The sequence below is a fragment of the Erpetoichthys calabaricus genome, chromosome 5 (assembly GCF_900747795.2).
Source record: "Erpetoichthys calabaricus chromosome 5, fErpCal1.3, whole genome shotgun sequence".
NCBI lineage: Eukaryota > Metazoa > Chordata > Cladistia > Polypteriformes > Polypteridae > Erpetoichthys > Erpetoichthys calabaricus.
In genome coordinates, this window is record NC_041398.2 from 71,304,909 (window position 1) to 71,324,359 (window position 19,451).

Below are 19,451 nucleotides of genomic sequence, written 5' to 3' on the forward strand. Positions count from 1 at the left end.
TCTTTATTATGTACTATAAGGTTGTATGTTCTAAAAAGCATAGGTTTGGATTAAAACAGAACAAGTACTTAGTCAAAGATTAGTTGAAAGCTTAATCAAATTAGTTATATTTTGCCATGTTTCTAATAGTTTAAACAGCTATTACAAAAAACAAAATTTCAAGAGGCAGCGTCAAGTGACACTGGATGGTACAGTGTCATAGCAAACAATAAATAATTAAAATGAATAAAGAATCATCTGAAAGTATAAATTGTTTTTATTCATATAATGTTATATAAAACTTAATTAAAACCATAACATTTGTACTCATATTGCTGTGCTCTTATTTACAAATATTATTGTTTCTTTCCCAAGAAGTTTTCTTTGTAATTTTATTAGCTAATTATACTATCAATTTTTTTTTTCCAACGAAACAAAACAATCACAATTGTAGCACAGAAGTGAAAAAGAATGAAGTTATTATATTTAAACTGATTTTCCAAAACAAATAATTACAGTACTAGCTTCAGTTGCACTTTTACAACTAAAAAATTATAAACATAAAATGTAAACTAAAGAAAACCAACCTTAACTGATTGCGAAGCTGTTCCAACTCTGAGCTTTGTTCTGTCATGGTTTTGAGAAGGTGCTGATTACTCTAGACGAAACAGAAACAGCTAGTGATGCTATTCAAATTATTAAACATGAAAGAGTATCAGTTGTTGCTCACTACTCCACAAATACCTTTAACAACTTCTCTCATGTTCACAACATGCTCTTATTTACTGAAGATGAATCCAAACACTTCACCACCAAGAAGAGATTGTCATGAAATCTGCAGGAGCTGCAGTAGTTGTCTAGCACAAGGACCTTCATACTGCACTGATTTCTAAACAACTGTCTAATGAAGTTGTCTATCTACACCTCAGACAGACAGTAAATGCAGATATTGTAACATTTACTACCTGTTCTTTTTCCAGCTAAAATCACTCACGGTTAACAAAGCAGCACAAATACGCAACATAAAATTATAAAAGTGTGCTTGCCTAAAGGAGTGGTGAAGTGGGTGAAATAAATGCTTTATATAAATTTCAGCACTATAAATTATTATAATATAAATGCACCAGTTTTTATAAGTGAATATGTGTGGCTAACATCCTTCAAATTTTGAAAATGTACAGCTTTAAGGCACACAAAGAGGGGTGCTCTCTTTAATGGAGACTGGATTATTTAATTTCATACAAACAATCTGGTCCTTATTTTCAGAAAAGTGCCTCAAATGTCTTTGACTCAAAATCTAAGTTTTGCAGAATATTTGCAAAAGGTCTGAGCAGACCCAACTGTTCATTATGTTGGCAGTCATGACTCAAAGTGGAGAGCTCAGTGAATCTTAAGACATATTTGGTCGGTTTATCAGCAATAAAGACTGCTGAAATTACTAATATAATAATATCAGATAGAATCAAATAGAATGACAATCTATAATGGGCCACAATTAATGAAATGGCTGTGCAATGATTCTTGTAGCTTCTGATGGCCCAATGTCATTTTCTGAAAATTAACTTAGGGGGTTTACTTTGTCAGTTTCTTGTATGTTTCTCATCTATTCTCTTTTCCATAAAAAAAAACAAAAATTCCATAAATATCAAAGAGTCTAAGATCATGAAAAAGCTTTGTTTATATACATTTTCTAATAACAGAATGTATAAGCAAAATAATGTAGACCACAAGAAATAACAGCTCAGTCCATTTACTTACAGATTCCAGTTTTTGATTGGATAAGTGGAACTGCTGAACAACTTGCTGAACACGTGCCAGCTGTTCCTAAAAAACAAAATGCAGAGCTTAGCTCATCATTAGGGATCATACCATAAACAAGCTAGAGATAAATCAATAAAGAATATTTTTATGTTTTCACTGATGCTATTTTATATAAAATACAATAATAAAATACAGAGAAAAAATGTAAAGAGCTCTTTTCTTAAAAAAATAAAACATTTATACAAGGGCAGATTGCTGAAGATGTCTAGTTTAGTTATAAGCTACAAAAGCATAAAATAATTTTGATATTTACAAACAACTCGACTGTTTATTTAACAATAACTGACAACAAACACTTCTTCACAAATGGCCAGAAGTCAAACACAAAGTGCAATACTTTAACTGAACTCATTAGCCAGAATAATTGCTCTTAAAATAAAATGGGCACTATGTGCTATTCGTTTAAAATAGTATCTAAGTTGACAACATGATTTTTAAACCTCAACTTTTAATCAATATTGATATTTAAAAAAAAAAAAAAAAAAATCAATAAAACTTGATACTGTGTATAAATATTTTAAAAATGAACAATAACTGTTAATAAAACAAACAACATAGCTGAGGAACAAATATTTGTCGTGAAACATAGCCCCATTCTTTCCTATGACTTATGTAGCGGACACTTTTTGGTCACAAACAGGCAGTGTTGCATTGTGGTTTAGGCTTTGGACTTTAAATCCTGGAAGTTGTGGGTTCAAACTGTGCATTGACACTGTGTCACCATGAACAAGCCACATCACCTGCCTGTACTCCAATTGGAAAAACAAAAGAAATGTAACAACTATATCCATCAAAATGATTTAAGCCTCCTTGGACAAAGTCATTAGCCAAATATTAAGTAATAATAAATGAAATTTCAGGCCTTAACAGGGTTCATGTGGATTAGAAAAGTCAATACATCTTTGTCTAAGGCAAGTTTACCTAGCAAAAAGTTATATTTGGTAATCTGCTTTATTCCCAACAAGTTTAAAGCAACAGGTACCGGTAATTTTTAACTTAAGCATAAAAAAAAGAGGAAAGTACATATACACAATTTAACATAAACAATACCATAGTATAGTCTTGCTACGGCTGGTAAGCATATTGCTTTTTAATGATTGTGGCCAACTGTATGATTGGTTGCTACACAGTCACTTTATTTTCTGTGTCCTGTGGTTGTGCAATCAGCTTCAGTCACACCTTACGCATTACCATTTATTTGAGAAATTCCAGTCTGGTTTCCGCACTCGTCATAGTACAGAAACAACACTAACGTGTGTTATGAATAACATTCTGGTATCCTCTGATGAAGGAAACTCCACTGTAATTATGTTGTTAGACTTAAGTGCAGCATTTGACACCATTGACCATTCTATTTTACTGCACAGGGTAGAAAATGATGTTGGGCTTACAGGCACTGTGCTCGCTTGGTTTAGTTTTTATTTATCAAATCAATTCCAATATGTACAGAAATGTGCTGATGGTACTCCATCATTATACACAGAAGTGAGATATGGTGTCCCGCAGGGCTCAGTGCTGGGACCTTTACTGTTTTCATTTTACATGCTTCCACTGGGATCTATTATTAGGAAACAATGTTAATTTTCACTCGTATGCAGATGACACCCAGTTATACTTTTCATTTACAGTGCATCCGGAAAGTATTCACAGCGCATCACTTTTTCCACCTTTTGTTATGTTACAGCCTTATTCCAAAATGGATTAAATTCATTTTTTTCCTCAGAATTCTACACACAACACTCTATAATGACAACGTGAAAAAAGTTTACTTGAGATTTTTGCAAATTTATTAAAAATAAAAAAATTGAGAAAGCACATGTACATAAGTATTCACAGCCTTTGCCATGAAGCTCAAAACTAAGCTCAGGTGCATCCTGTTTCCCCTGATCATCCTTGAGATGTTTCTGCGGCTTAATTGGAGTCCACCTGTGGTAAATTCAGTTGACTGGACATGATTTGGAAAGGCACACACCTGTCTATATAAGGTCCCACAGTTGACCGTTCATGTCAGAGCACAAACCAAGCATGAAGTCAAAGGAATTGTCTGTAGACCTCCGAGACAGGATTGTCTTGAGGCACATATCTGGGAAAGGTTACAGAAAAATTTCTGCTGCTTTGAAGGTCCCAATGAGCACAGTGGTCTCCATCATCCGTAAGTGGAAGAAGTTCGAAACCACCAGGACTCTTCCTAGAGCTGGCCGGCCATCTAAACTGAGCAATCGGGGGAGAAGGGCCTTAGTCAGGGAGGTGACCAAGAACCCGATGGTCACTATGTCAGAGCTCCAGAGGTCCTCTGTAGAGAGAGGAGAACCTTCCAGAAGGACAACCATCTCTGCAGCAATCCACCAATCAGGCCTGTATGGTAGAGTGGCCAGACGGAAGCCACTCCTTAGTAAAAGGCACATGGCAGCCCGCCTGGAGATGGCCAAAAGGCACCTGAAGGACTCTCAGACAATGAGAAAGAAAATTCTCTGGTTTGATGAGACAAAGATTGAACTCTTTGGTGTGAATGCCAGGCGTCACGTTTGGAGGAAACCAGGCACCGCTCATCACCAGGCCAATACCATACCTACAGTGAAGCATGGTGGTGGCAGCATCATGCTGTGGGGATGTTTTTCAGCGGCAGGGACTGGGAGACTAGTCAGGATAAAGGGAAAGATGACTGCAGCAATGTACAGGGACATCCTGGATGAAAACCTGCTCCAGAGCGCTCTTGACCTCAGACTGGGGCGACAGTTCATCTTTTAGCAGGACAACGACCCTAAGCACACAGCCAAGATATCAAAGGAGTGGCTTCAGGGCAACTCTGTGAATGTCCTTGAGTGGCCCAGCCAGAGCCCAGACTTGAATCCGATTGAACATCTCTGGAGAGATCTTAAAATGGCTGTGCACCGACGCTTCCCATCCAACCTGATGGAGCTTAAGAGGTGCTGCAAAGAGGAATGGACGAAACGGATAGGTGTGCCAAGCTTGTGGCATCATATTCAAAAAGACTTGAGGCTGTAATTGCTGCCAAAGGTGCATCGACAAAGTATTGAGCAAAGGCTGTGAATACTTTTGTACATGTGATTTCTCAGTTTTTTTATTTTTAATAAATTTGCAAAAACCTCAAGTAAACTTTTTTCACGTTGTCATTATGGGGTGTTGTGTGTAGAATTCTGTGGAAAATAATGAATTTAATCCATTTTGGAATAAGGCTGTAACATAACAAAATGTGGAAAAAGTGATGCGCTGTGAATACTTTCCGGATGCACTGTAGATCAAATGAAGTTTCTCCGATGTTGTCTTTAATTAGTTGTGTTAGTGAATTAAAGGAGTGGATGGATGAGAACTACTTGTCTTTAAACACAGATAAAACAGAGATTTTAATTGTTGGAGGGAAAGATGTTGATCACAAAAATATTTTGTCATCATTTAACTCAGTTGGAATCACCATTAATTTTACTGAATCAGCCCGCAATCTAGGAGTTATCTTTGACTCTAGCATGTCATTTAAAGCGCATATTACAAAGTTGTCCAAATCATGTTTCTTATATCTTAAAAATGTTGGGAAATTAAGGAGCTTTCTAAATAACAGAATTCTGAGAAATTCATTCATGTATTTATTTCTACTAGGATTGACTACTGCAATGCAGTGTTCCGTGGATGTTCTAACTATTCTTTATATAGCCTCCAGTTAATCCAAAATGCTGCTGCAAGAATTATTACAAGAACAAGAAAGTACGAACACATAACTCCAGTTCTTAAATCCTTACACTGGCTCCCGGTTAAGTTTAGGGCAGATTTCAAAATCATCCTTTTAACATAAAAAGCATTAAATGGCCAAGGTCCAGCTTACTTGTCTGAATTTATCATGACTTACAAACCACAGTGCACATTAAGATCTCAAGATGCCGATCTGCTTATGATTCCAAGGATTAATAAAATAACAGTGGGAGGTCGAGCTTTTAGTTACAGGGCCCCTAAACTGTGGAATGGTCTGCCTGCCCCTATAAGAGATGCCCCATCAGTCTCAGCTTTTAAATCCCGGCTGAAGACTCACTACTTCAGTTTAGCATATCCTGACTAGAGCTGCTGATTAACTGTGCAGACTGCATCTCTGTTGTTAGTCATTAGCACTAAAACATAAATAACATGGTAGTTATAATTTGTTACTAACTCTCACCTATTCAGTTTCTCTTCTCAGTACTCAAACGTGGCACTTGGTGCCACAGCCCACCTGCCAAGTTGTTTTGTCTGCCTAAGGTAAAGTCATCTCTGATGGAGAATCGCAGGAATCGTGGGGTAGAGGGGTCCTTTCATCGGATTGGCTAGCCAAGCAATGTTTCAGCTGTGAAATGGCCAAATGGGGGAGGCATATCATCTACTGTTAAATTATGGTCTGAACTTGTAAAATTTTTATTTTTATACTGTATTGAGGATTTGTTCTGTCCTGTGTATTGTATTGTATTGGCACCTTCTTTTTGACACCCACTGCACGCCCAACCTACCTGGAAAGGGGTCTCTTTTTGAACTGCCTTTCCCAAGGTTTCTTCCATTTTTTTCCCTACAAGGGTTTTTTTGGGAGTTTTTCCTTGTCTTCTTAGAAAGTCAAGGCTGGGGGGCTATCAAGAGGCAGGGCCTGTTAAAGCCCGTTGCAGCACTTCTTATGAAATTTTGGGCAATACAAAAATAAATTGTATTGTATTGTATTGCGTTGATGCTGCCACCTTTGTGATAAGGAATAGTCTTCTGACATGGGAAAAGGACCTCAAAGACATCAAGTGCAGTGCCTGATATCAGAACTGTGTTGTATTTTTTGAAGTCAAAGTTTGCCAGGGAGCATTGTTGGAGAGCGCAGGGAGGAGTTGTTTAAATATTTGGCCAAGAGCAGATGGACTCTGGAGACTGGAATTCTGTTTTCTTTTTTCTACTTCCAGTTAGTCCTAATTTAACATGTTCATATTTAAAATTTAATTATTAAAATACACACACACAAATCTATAGTAATTAATTTATAAATATAAAAAGTTTATATTTACAGTATATATTGCATGGTGTTTATAATTATGGTTTAATATTTTCGGGACAATCAGAGTGACCATGACCACCAAAAGAAACATTGTAGGAGGTAACTATAAAACTGAATAATCAACTATTGAATTTATTAAAATTACATACTTTTAACTGCTGTCTTTCAGTCAAGTGGATCTGTGCCTCTGACATGGTCTTTTGGTACAACTGTTGAAGTCTCTCCATCTCATGGGAAGCCGAATGCCACAACTCCAAGGCTTGTTCTTTTTCCTAAATAGATGATAGGAAGAAATTTTCAAATAATATTAACTTAGTGAGTCTAAATATCATAATCAGTATATGTAATATGTAATTGAGATATTGTCAACCCTATAATTAAAAAAGCATTTGGTTATATTGCACTTGTAACCTTTTTTCACTTATTAGCACAGTAAATAAGGCATTCATATGTTCTGAAGCTTTCTTTATCCAGCCTGATTCGATATTAAAAAAAAAAAAAAGTATGTATTATGTAACCAATACAAAAACACAAATAAAAACAATTACATAACAAAGGAAGAAAAGACAGCACTATTTTAGGTGTGACTTATTTGTTGTTTGTAATGTTGTGTAGATTTATATTGCTTTCTTCCTTAGTAGTAGTGTTTGATACTGAATGTACAATACTGTATATATGTACGTATCCTTTGTATTAGAAAGCAGATAAATTTGTGGCTGTCAATCCTACTCTAACTTTTTTCAGAAAATGTTTCAATTTCTCCAAAGAGATGTGGCTTCTGGTTGAAAATATAGCATTCATTGTAACATTTTCATTGCTCCAGGAAGAAGCGAATAAAAACCTTATTACACATACCTAACTGTATCTCTTAACAGTTTAACTCTAAGCTGCATCTTAAGGACTTTTGAATCAAAAATGACAGTTTCAATAAGCAATGGAAAATGTTTAGCTAGAATTTTAGCAGTACGTTTTTCCAGAATTCCAGGGAGAAGCTCTAGTCATTTGAAACTCAGAATCAATTAGTATAACTAGTATCAAACAGTATAAATCTACTACAGCTAAAATGAAGCTTGTTTATATATACAGAACCCATTTACTGAAAGTGTAATTTATCATCCCACACAATTTCCAAAATGCTGCATGGAAACATTTTGATGTTGACTGGAAAAATGAAAGTATAACATGTAAACTCATGTAAGTGTCCATCCAGGACCTGAAGTAATTTAGTTATTACACTAGAAAAAGTAAACCTTAATACACATTGTAAGATATGGCCGGCCGTTCATCCTGGCCAATACCCCCAGGCTGCCAGGTGGAGCCCTCCCTGCAGCATGGAGGTGCCCCGAATGCCAGCAGGGAATCATGGACATTGGAGTTTTCCTTTACAACCCTGCTGGATACCACGGGGGCCGCTAGAAGGCGCTGCAGGGAGGAGCAGTGACTATTTTCCCTACACCCCGGAAGTACGTCCCAGTCACATGGACAGAAGGAATGACGTGCTTCCGGGATGAAAAAGAAGAGTTTTGGTCTGACCCGGAAGTGCTAAGAAGTCACATGGACTGAGGGTTCAGAAGCACTTCCAGGTCACGGACTATAAAGGACTCTGGGAAATCCCAGACGGACGAGCTGAGTTGGGAGGCAGGGTGGCTAAGCGTCTGGGAGTGGAGGATTGTGTATTTGTATTGTTTATTTGAGTATTCTGGAGTGGAGGGTGCTTTGTGCACATGTTAGCTATAACTAACCTGATTGCAGAGTTGTATTTGTTCCTGTAGGTTTTTCATAATTTCATCATCTGTGAAAGATGCGCCATCCAAAATAGTTCCTGAAGGTAAACTCTCAAGCTGTCTTTCAACTGATTCTCGCAGTTCCACATGAAGTCTTTGTAACATGAAAAAAGAAGTTATTTCTCAGATGTAAAAGTAAATTTCTATATAAAATTAATGGAATAAAAATTATTTTCGTAATGCTTTCTTCTATATAATTACAAAATAAACTCAAATATCAAGAACAGCAAATGTTCACTTTTGACTTAATCAGTCCTCAAATCTGCTTAATTCATTTCAAACTTGTGGGAGTAGGAGCCTATCCCAGTAGGGGTTACACAGCCAGCTTACACACAAAAACACAATCACATGCAGCTTTTTTACAGTAATGGACCTGGACAAAAATCTACCAAAAAAAAAAAAAACACTACACACACATACACACACACACATAATGCGCAGGTTCCTCAACGAAACTGGGTGAGAGATTTAAACCAAGAAATATGGATTGTTTAAGACAGCAGTGACAACCACTCTCCTGTATGTTCTGTATAAAGTATAAATGTGCCCGACACAAAGATAACTTAATTCATACAAACAGTTTGACTACAACAGTGAACTGCTGTGAAATATCTGTTTTTACCTAATTAAATACACTGCTTGGCCAAAAAAAAAGTAGCCACCAAAAAAAAAAGGTCACACACTCTAATATTTCGTTGGACCGCCTTTAGCTTTGATTACGGCATGCATTCGCTGTGGCATTGTTTCGATAAGCTTCTGCAATGTCACAAGATTTAGTTCCATCCAGTGTTGCATTAATTTTTCACCAAAATCTTGCATTGATGATGGTAGAGTCTGACCGCTGCGCAAAGCCTTCTCCAGCACATCCCAAAGATTCTCAATGGGGTTAAGGTCTGGACTCTGTGGTGGCCAATCCATGTGTGAAAATGATGTCTCATGCTCCCTGAACCACTCTTTCACAATTTGAGCCCGATGAATCCTGGCATTTTCATCTTGGAATATGCCCGTGCCATCAGGGAAGAAAAAAATCCATTGATGGAATAACCTGGTCATTCAGTATATTCAGGTAGTCAGCTGACCTCATTCTTGGAGCACATACTGTTGCTGAACCTAGACCTGACCAACTGCAGCAACCCCAGATCATAGCACTGCCCCCACAGGCTTGTACAGTAGGCACTAGGCATGATGGGTGCATCACTTCATCTGCCTCTCTTCTTACCCTGATGCGCCCATCACTCTGGAACAGGGTAAATCTGGACTCATCAGACCACATGACCTTCTTCCATTGCTCCAGAGTCCAATCTTTACGCTCCCTAGCAAATTGAAGCCTTTTTTTCCGGTTTGCCTCACTGATTAGTGGTTTTCTTACGGCTACACAGCTGTTCAGTCCCAATCCCTGGAGTTCACTTCGCATTGTGCGTGTGGAAATGCTCTTACTTTCACTATTAAACATAGACCTGAGTTCTACTGTTGTTTTTCTTCGCTTTGATTTCACCAAACGTTTAAGTGATCGCCGATCACTATCATTCAGGATTTTTTTCCAGCTACATTTCTTCCTCGAAGACGATGGGTCCCCACTATCCTTCCAGTTTTTAATAATGCATTGGACAGTTCTTAACCCAATTTTAGTAGTTTCTGCAATCTCCTTAGATGTTTTCTCTGCTGCTTGATGCATGCCAATGATTTGACCCTTCTCAAACTGACTAACATCTTTTCCATGACCACGAGATGTTTCTTTCGACATGGTTGTTTAAGAAATGAGTAGCAACTCATTGCACCAGTTGGGGTTAAATAACTTGTTGCCAGCTGAAAGATAATCGCCCATGCAGTAATTATCCAATAGGAGGCTCGTACCTATTTGCTTAGTTAAATCCAGGTGGCGACTTTTTTTTTGGCCAGGCAGTGTAGTTTGCTGCAGTCTGCATTGCTATACAAGATTGTGTATGCAAATTGCACTTTGCTAAGCAATTTATCCATGAAATCACATGGTAGATTGAGCTGTAAGAGAAAATATATAAACGTCTGCATATTGACACATATACAGTACCTATAGTAAGTATAAAACCTATTTCCCCAACATAAGTCATTTAAATTTCTTCTCTACAATTACATTTTTTGTGAAAATTGATTGATTAGTGAAAAATGTTATAATAAAAAGTATGTTTACAAGGCCTTAATGAAAATAAAAGTACTGTATATCAAACTGTGTAAACAGCGATACACATGATCACTGCTCTTTCAATGTGTAAACTGGTAAAATCAACTTTATTTTTCAAAGTATTAAAAATGTCTAACCTTTTCAAAGATATAAAGAGTTTATAAATAATCATTTGCCCTAAAATGAACATTTTTAATTATTCAGTCTTACCTTTCATTTTCTTTAATTACATTCTCAAGTTTCAGTTTAATTTCACACATCTGCGTCTGTGGGATGAAAAATTAAAATCAGCATAAACACATAATCATTAAAAACTTGATAAACCAGCTTTTTTCACAATGCAGCCAAATCTAAGCTGCTAAAAATACTGGCATCTGAGTGGATGTTACATTCGAACAAATGTAATCCTTTTCCTTTAAGTGTATCAAATGTGGCAACATTCTAGACAAAACCCAGTATATTTTTCTTTTTTTAAACGACTAGATAGATTAAACTTACTAAAAATGTGTGTTATGTTGTTGATCATTTGACTATTAACAACAGCATCAAAACAGAAAGACCAAGTTGTGATTACAATTTTAGCAATGACTGCTACAATGGCACCCTCGTAGTTAGAGGTAAAAGGCTGTGCTTCTGTCACTTTAGGCACTCAAAACATCAAGTGTGTTCATTTTCCTAGATATGTGCTTTACTTAGTTACAGTTTACATGCCTTTAGATGCAAGGTTAGCATGATGCGGAAATTGGGTGTTCATTTAGTGCTTCTTTGATTGTTTTAAATATTAAAGAAATCATTCTCCATAGGTGCGATTTTCTGGTAGTCACTTTGACTCCTTTTTGTTAAACCTCAGGTAGAACAAAACAGCATTTTTAAAAAGCTCCAACTTGACTATACAATAATATATCACTGAAATGTTCCTTTAATATGCACAACATGAATACATCTCTCTCTGAACTAGGTAGCTATATGAAACTGTACCCTCAATTTAAGACATCTATCATTGATAACCAATGTGAAATTCTACAGTGTAATAAATAGGATACTTCAAAGTGTGTTGAATGCTAAACATACAGTATATTATTTATCATGAATGAAATATGTTCATCATGTTTAAGGCAATTGGAATGTGCTATCAAGAAGTTCAATAAGATGTATGTACAGAGTACTTGTGTACTGTCACGAAACAATCAAAATCAAGATATAGGCAAGATTGTATTTTACATATAAACTCAAAAAAATGCATCATTCTGTTCCTTGGGTGACCAATTTATTCATCAAGAATGGTGTCTGAACACTTCCTTCTCATTTCATCTGATAGACATAAGCCTTAGTAAATTAACAACATAAAAAGTATTCAATATAAATACAACTGGGGTTAGAAGCTACCAACTATATTATGTTTATACTAAAAAACATGGACAAAAATAAAACTTTAATAATGCATGATAAATGAAAAAGTGAACAAACCTGGTAATCCTTCAGCTGTTTACTCATATCTTCCATATGTTTGTCATATTCTTCAAGAAAAGGTCTTGAGAAATGAATACAAAAAATAATATTTAAACTAATTTCAGTAAAGGTATTGTACATAAAGTCATGACTCTTTTGAAGAAGTAAAAAAAAAAAAAAAACAACCAGTTGCCTTTGGTGCTAGTTATATATACTTATATATACAGTATATATATATACTTCATAATACCAGATATTTTGTCTCACTGGGTACCTTTATTCAAAATACTTCATTAAATATAACATAGTTAGAAAAGTTCTCTTTACACTATAATCAAGAATCCATCCTGAGTTAACCCAAATGCTTTGCGTTTACTGCAACAAAATAGAGCACTGAATATGCAAATATCTCTATTATAATAAAAAAATCTTGGGAAGAGAGACGAGACGTGACTTTCTCAGAGAGACACTTTCACGTCCCGCAAGACGAGACTTTGTGCCAAGAGATTTAACCACAGCCGGTGCTGGAAATAAAAGACAAAGAGTAGATGACAAAGTAGAATGTCGGAAAGAATTCAAAAACGTTGGCGCGATACACAAGCAGAGCAGGTTACAGATAACAGAAGTACGAAAATTCGAAAGTCTCAAAAAAATGAAAAGACCGCATTAGCGCAAACAAATGGAAATGATTACTCGGTGAAATAACGGAACAGCAAAAAGAGATCAAATATATTGTTCGGATTTAAACTTTAAGTCGGAGACTTGTAGATCATCTAATTCATGTTGCCATCAGGGAAAAGTAGTGTTTCTTCCCAATCAAGAGGCATATCCATGAGAATCAAAAGATTTGTTGTTTGGTGAAAGTGAAATCCTGCAAGAGAAAATTTCAAGCCCCATGAGACTTTATGCAAAGGGATTTGGAAAAGTCCTGCCCACATCTAAAAATTTACAACCATGCACACGGTTCAATCATTTCTTAGATGTGTGAATGCTATTGTCAGACACAGTTCGTGTTGAGAGAAAGAAACAATATTCACTCACGGTCAGTTATACGTTGAGCTGTCACAATGCAATTCCAAACACGGAATCAAAATTCAATGTGATATTGACGAAAAGGTAAAAGCGAAAAGTGATCGAATACACGGACATAGGTGATATGACAGAAGTATGTAGATATTGTTTGGCTTTAAACTTTAAGTCGGAGACTTATAGATCGTCTAATTCGTGTTGCCATCCGGGAAAAGTAGTGTTTCTTCCCAATGAAGAGGCCTATCCGCGAGAATTAAAATTTTTGTTGTTTGTTGAAAGTGAAATCCACATACGCGAGCAGCAGAGATGCGAAGTTGCTGGCGCGTTAACACAGGCAGGGGGATTGGTGAGCGAAGTGAAGAGGGGGCAAAGCCCCCTAGTGTAATAATAATAGTAATCATCATCATCATTTGACCTTAACAAGCCCATCCAGGTCTCCACCCAGACTCAAGAGAATCTCCTAATGAGGATGACATTCTCACTGGTATCCTGATCATCTCAAAATGGGTATTAATAATCTGACTTCCCAAGAATGCATATGCACTATGTATGTAAAGAGATATATTTTGCTTAGCACATAATGTTACCTTTTCTTCAGCTGAACCTGCTGTGTTCACTAATCACAAAAGCAAGTGGTCATCCAAAGGAGATAAAGGATTTTTTTTTTTTTTAATTCAATTATGCATTTAAACTTCTGGTTAGCTTCCCAGGTCTGCCCTGCGTGGAGTTTGCATGTTCTCCCCGTGTCTGCGTGGGTTTCCTCTTGGGTACTCCGGTTTCCTCCCACAGTCCAAAGACATGCAGGTTAGATGTATTGGCGATTCTAAATTGTCCCTAGTATATGCTTGGTGTGTATGTGTGTGCGCGTGTGTGCCCTGCGGTGGGCTGGCGCCCTGCCCGGGGTTTGCTTCCTGCCTTGTGCCCTGTGTTGGCTGGGATTGGCTCCAGCAGACCCCCATGACTCTGTAGTTAGGATATAGCAGGTTGGATAATGGATGGATTTAAACTTCTAAACTCAGCTGCTCATTTGTTCAAAAACAAACTTATTGAAAATATGTAAAAACATGATTCACTAGAAACAAAACAGTAAAGTGAAAATTTATCTTTGTTGTAGTGCTGAACAATTATCATATGTGACACACTGCGATTAATATGTATGTCGCATATCATTTCATTTAAAAACAGAAAGCAGGCTGCATTAACTGCCGTATTTTGCTTTTTGGTATTAGGTTCAAATTTTTGCCAAATTTCTGCCTTTAGTGCATAATTTTAATAAAAATAACAGCAAAAAAAAAAAAAGAGAGGGAGAGATCACCTGTTGTCTGCAGGGAAAACAGATTCAGCTTCTCCTTGCACTTCTCCCTTTGAAAAGAAAATAAACTGTTTAGTAAAACAGCTAACTTGGGACTCAAAAAGACGAAAACCTATGCAAAATAATTGTATAAAACACACCATAAACAAAACTGTTGTGATGCAACTAGGTAAATTACTTTTATCCAATAAACTTATATGAACACATGGAAAAGGTAAATCTTACCCAGGATTAAACCTAGCTAAATTAATAACTTTGTATTTCATACCTGATCAGGTGAAACATGAGACAGCTGTCCATCCCGATGAACTATGAAATCTGAAATTGGACCAAAAATGTGTTTTAACAAAAGCAAACACCACTAAACAGACAAAATTGTATAAACGGATTTTATTTAAATAACATTTTGTGCTACATTTCTGCCTATCTGTAGTTTAAACCGGACTGATAAGAAATTACAAGACAAAATAGATAAAATAGGCTATTCAACCCAATACAGCTTGACACATCCTATTTACACTTGAAAACTACAAAGTCAGATAAGAAGTCAGATAAATGCTTCTCTGAAATATAGTGCTTACTAATGAGTTCTACACATCAACAGTTCTCTGTATGCGTCAATATGTCATTTTCACAGATTTTTAATAATCAGTGAAAATGTGAACATTAAACATGCATACAATGTTTTATATTATTTACAACTTTATTTTTACTCTAAATCAGTGTTTCCCAAACTGGGGAACCCCTGTAGCTGCAGGTTTTTGTTCCAACCAGCTTCTGTTTTTAATTGAACTCCGGGGGCTAAGTTCTATGTTTAGGGAACAATATAGAAATTAGAAAACTAAGTCTGCAAAAAAAAAAAATAAAAAAAAATTAAAATGTACCAAGCAGTTATTTTGGTAAATTCAAGTCCTTTGAGTATCTCGATGTTGTTATCCATGGAGATTCTCACGTTCTAGTATTATCCGTGTATAGACCTCCAAAATTCAACGCGTCTTTTTTTGAGGAATTCTCTGACTTAATGTCAATTTTAATTACGAACTATGACACACTCTTAATAGTCGGCGACTTAAATTTTCATATAGATAATCAGTGTGACCAAAAAGTAAAAGAATTTATGAACCTCCTGGACTCTTTCGATTTGAGACAGCTCGTTAATCAGCCTACACATAAAGCAGGTCATACGTTAGACTTAGTAATTACTAAAGGACTAAAAGTTGATATAAAGCAGGTCATTGATACGGGTCTATCAGACCATTTTCTTCTACTTTTTAATATAGAAATAATGATAGAAAACACTCATGAGAAGCATATTGTTAAAAAACGCTTCTTTGACTCATCAGCAGCTTTAAAACTTACAAACATTCTAAGCAATCAGTCCATTTATAGTGCCAACTATAATAGCAAGGATAATGTAAATAGTAAGGTGGAAAGATTTAATACTAAGGTGAGAGCTGCTGTTGACATAGTTGCACCTGAAAAGACAGTTAAAAAATTTTCTAGCATTGTTATACCATGGAAGACCCAAAGAGTGTCTGATTTAAAGAGAACATGCCGTAGAGCTGAGCGTAAATGGAGGAAGACTAAACTAACTATCCACTATGAAATATTAAAAGTTAAAATAACAGAATACAATAACACAGTCCGTCTTGAGAGGTGCTGCTATTTCTCTAAGATTATAAATAGCAATGCTAGTAATCCCAGAGTCTTATTCTCGACGATTGATCGTCCGTTAAACCCAGGTAACTCAAAGGAATGCCTCCTAAGTACTTCCAGTAAAACCTGTGAGGCTATTGCTGTATTTTTCAATCAAAAAATTAATGATATTAGAAATAACATAGTACTGTATATCTCCCCAACACTAAGGATCCTCCTAAACCCCAGTATTCCGTTATAAACAAATTAAACTCTTTCACTAGGATAGATTTACATAAAATAATTTCTCCAATGAAACCCTCCACCTGCGTCCTTGACCCAATACCAACAAATTTTTTCAAAGAAGTATCGGGCGTGCTAATTGATAATATTCTTGACATAGTAAATTCGTCATTAGATACGGGGGTCTTCCCAGACTGTCTTAAGACTGCTGTAGTTAAACCCCTACTTAAGAAAAATAATCTCGACCCATCTGCTCTTGAAAATGTTAGACCCATCTCTAACCTGCCTTTCTTAAGTAAAATTCTAGGGAAGGCAGTCATCATGCAGTTAAATGACCACCTCAATAAACATGCTATTCTTGATAAATTTCAGTCAGGTTTTAGAACAAATCACAGCACAGAAACTGCACTCGTTAAAGTAGTAAATGATTTGCGGGTAAATGCAGACAGAGGTCATTTATCTGTTCTCATCCTCTTAGATCTGAGTGCCGCATTTGACACCATTGATCATAATATTCTTAGAAATCGCCTTAGTCAATGGGTGGGCCTCTCTGGCAGCATCTTAAATTGGTTTGAATCCTACCTGGCAGGGAGAAAATTCTTTGTTAGTTGTGGTAATTACAACTCAAAGACACATGATATCCTATATGGTGTTCCACAAGGCTCTATCCTGGGTCCGCTGCTCTTCTCAATCTACATGCTTCCGTTAGGTCAGATTATCTCAGGGCACAACGTGAGTTACCACAGCTATGCTGATGACACACAGCTGTATTTATCAATAGCACCTGATGACCCTGATTCTCTTGATTCACTAACACAATGTCTAACTTGTATCTCAGAATGGATGAATAGTAACTTTCTCAAGTTAAATAAAGAGAAAACTGAAATCTTAGTTATTGGCAATAATGGATACAATGAGGCTATTAGAAATAAACTGGATGCCTAGGATTAAAAGTCAAAATGGAGGTAAAAAGCTTAGGGGTAACTGTTGACTATAATCTAAATTTTAAATCGCATATTAATCAGATCACTAGGTCAGCATTTTTTCACTTAAGAAACATAGCAAAAGTTAGATCTCTTATATCATTGAAAGATTCAGAGAAATTAGTTCACGTGTTTGTTTTCAGTCGACTAGATTACTGTAACGCACTCCTCTCAGAACTACCCAAAAAAGACATAAATCGTTTGCAACTAGTGCAGAATGCAGCTGCTAGAATCCTAACCAGGAAAAGAAAATCCGAGCACATCTCTCCAGTTTTGATGTCACTACACTGGTTACCTGTGTCATTCAGGATTGACTTTAAAATTCTGCTTATGGTTTATAAAGCCTTAAATAATCTCGCCCCATCTTATATATCGGAATGTCTGACGTCTTATATTCCAAATCGTAACCTCAGATCCTCAACTGAGTGTCTCCCTAGAATTCCAAGAGCAAAACCTAAAAGAAGTGGTGAGGCGGCCTTCCGCTGTTATGCACTTAAAATCTGGAATAGCCTGCCAGTAGGAATTCACCAGGCTAATACAGTGAAGCACTTTAAAAAAACTGCTGAAAACACATTACTTTAACATGGCCTTCTCATAACTTTACTGTAATTTAAATCATGATACTCTGTATATCCAATTCATTATAATAACTATTCATGGTGGCTCTAAAATCTATACTAACCCCTACTCTCTCTTCCGTTTCCTTTTCCGGTGTCCTTTTGGTGGTGGCGCATCTACTCAAAGCACCATGATGTTCCAACAATGATGGAAATTCAGATCAACAGTGCAAAATACCAACAGACATTAGCAGTACAGACTTTATGAACTTCTTCAATGAGAAAATTAAAAATATAAGATCCCAGATCTCTGCATCACAGTACAAACCAAATACTAGCTTAGCAGACCCTGTCTCACATTGCACTCAGCACTTCAGTAATTTTAATCCTGTAACTGAGCAGGAAGTCTTAAGTTTAATTTCTAAAATGAAGCCCACTACTTGTTCCTTAGATCCAGTGCAAACAAAACTAGTAAAAAGTGCAATGGATGTTTTGTAGCGCCTATCCTAAACATTATCAATAGTTCATTATTGCATGGCACAGTACCTGATACACTAAAAGTGTCAGTCATTAAACCATTACTTAAAAAGTTAGACCTTGACCCACATATACTAAATAATTATAGGCCTATTTCAAATTTACCGTTTCTCTCTAAAATACTAGAAAAAGTAGTCGCCAGTCAGCTTCAGACACACCTTACGCATTACAATTTATTTGAAAAATTCCAGTCTGGTTTTCGCACTGGTCATAGTACAGAAACGGCACTAACACGGGTTGTAAATGACATTCTGATATCCTCTGATGAAGGAAACTCCACTGTAATTATGTTGTTGGACTTAAGTGCAGCATTTGACACCATCGACCATTCTATTTTACTGCACAGGCTAGAAAAGGATGTTGGGCTTACAGGCACCGTTCTCGCTTGGTTTAGTTCTTACTTATCAAATCGATTCCAATATGTACAGAAATGTGCTGACAGTACTCCATCATTATACACAGAAGTTCAATATGGTGTCCCGCAGGGCTCAGTACTGGGACCTTTACTGTTTTCACTGTACATGCTTCCACTGGGATCTCTCATTAAGAAACATAATGTTAATTTTCACTCGTATGCAGATGACACCCAGTTATACCTTTCATTTAAATCAAATGAAGTTTCTCCAATGTTGTCTTTAATTAGTTGTGTTAGCGAATTAATGGAGTGGATGAATGAGAACTACTTGTCTTTAAATACAGATAAAACAGAGATGTTAATTGTTGGAGGGAATGATGCTGATCACAACAATATTTTGTCATCATTTAACTCAGTTGGAATCCCAGTCAATTTTACTGAATCAGCCCGCAATCTAGGAGTTATCTTTGACTCTAGCATGTCATTTAAAGCGCATATTACAAAGTTGTCCAAAACATGTTTCTTCCATCTTAAAAATGTTAGGAAATTAAGGCGCTTTTAAATAAACAGGATTCTGAGAAACTAATTCATGCATTTA

The 19,451-nt window shown here is 36.4% G+C and overlaps 1 protein-coding gene across 1 annotated transcript in view; it reads right to left on the minus strand.

The window, feature by feature from the left end:
- The window catches only part of sclt1 (sodium channel and clathrin linker 1), an 84,928-nt gene that overhangs the window by 40,278 nt on the left and 25,199 nt on the right, over positions 1 to 19,451 (minus strand). The window contains exons 3-10 of the mRNA XM_028801675.2: positions 14,812 to 14,861; positions 14,547 to 14,593; positions 12,221 to 12,284; positions 10,964 to 11,019; positions 8,554 to 8,689; positions 6,961 to 7,083; positions 1,738 to 1,803; positions 567 to 637 (exon numbers count right to left, since the gene is read on the minus strand). Coding sequence (XP_028657508.1) covers positions 567 to 637; positions 1,738 to 1,803; positions 6,961 to 7,083; positions 8,554 to 8,689; positions 10,964 to 11,019; positions 12,221 to 12,284; positions 14,547 to 14,593; positions 14,812 to 14,861 — 613 coding nt within the window. The remainder of the gene's footprint in view (positions 1 to 566; positions 638 to 1,737; positions 1,804 to 6,960; positions 7,084 to 8,553; positions 8,690 to 10,963; positions 11,020 to 12,220; positions 12,285 to 14,546; positions 14,594 to 14,811; positions 14,862 to 19,451) is intronic.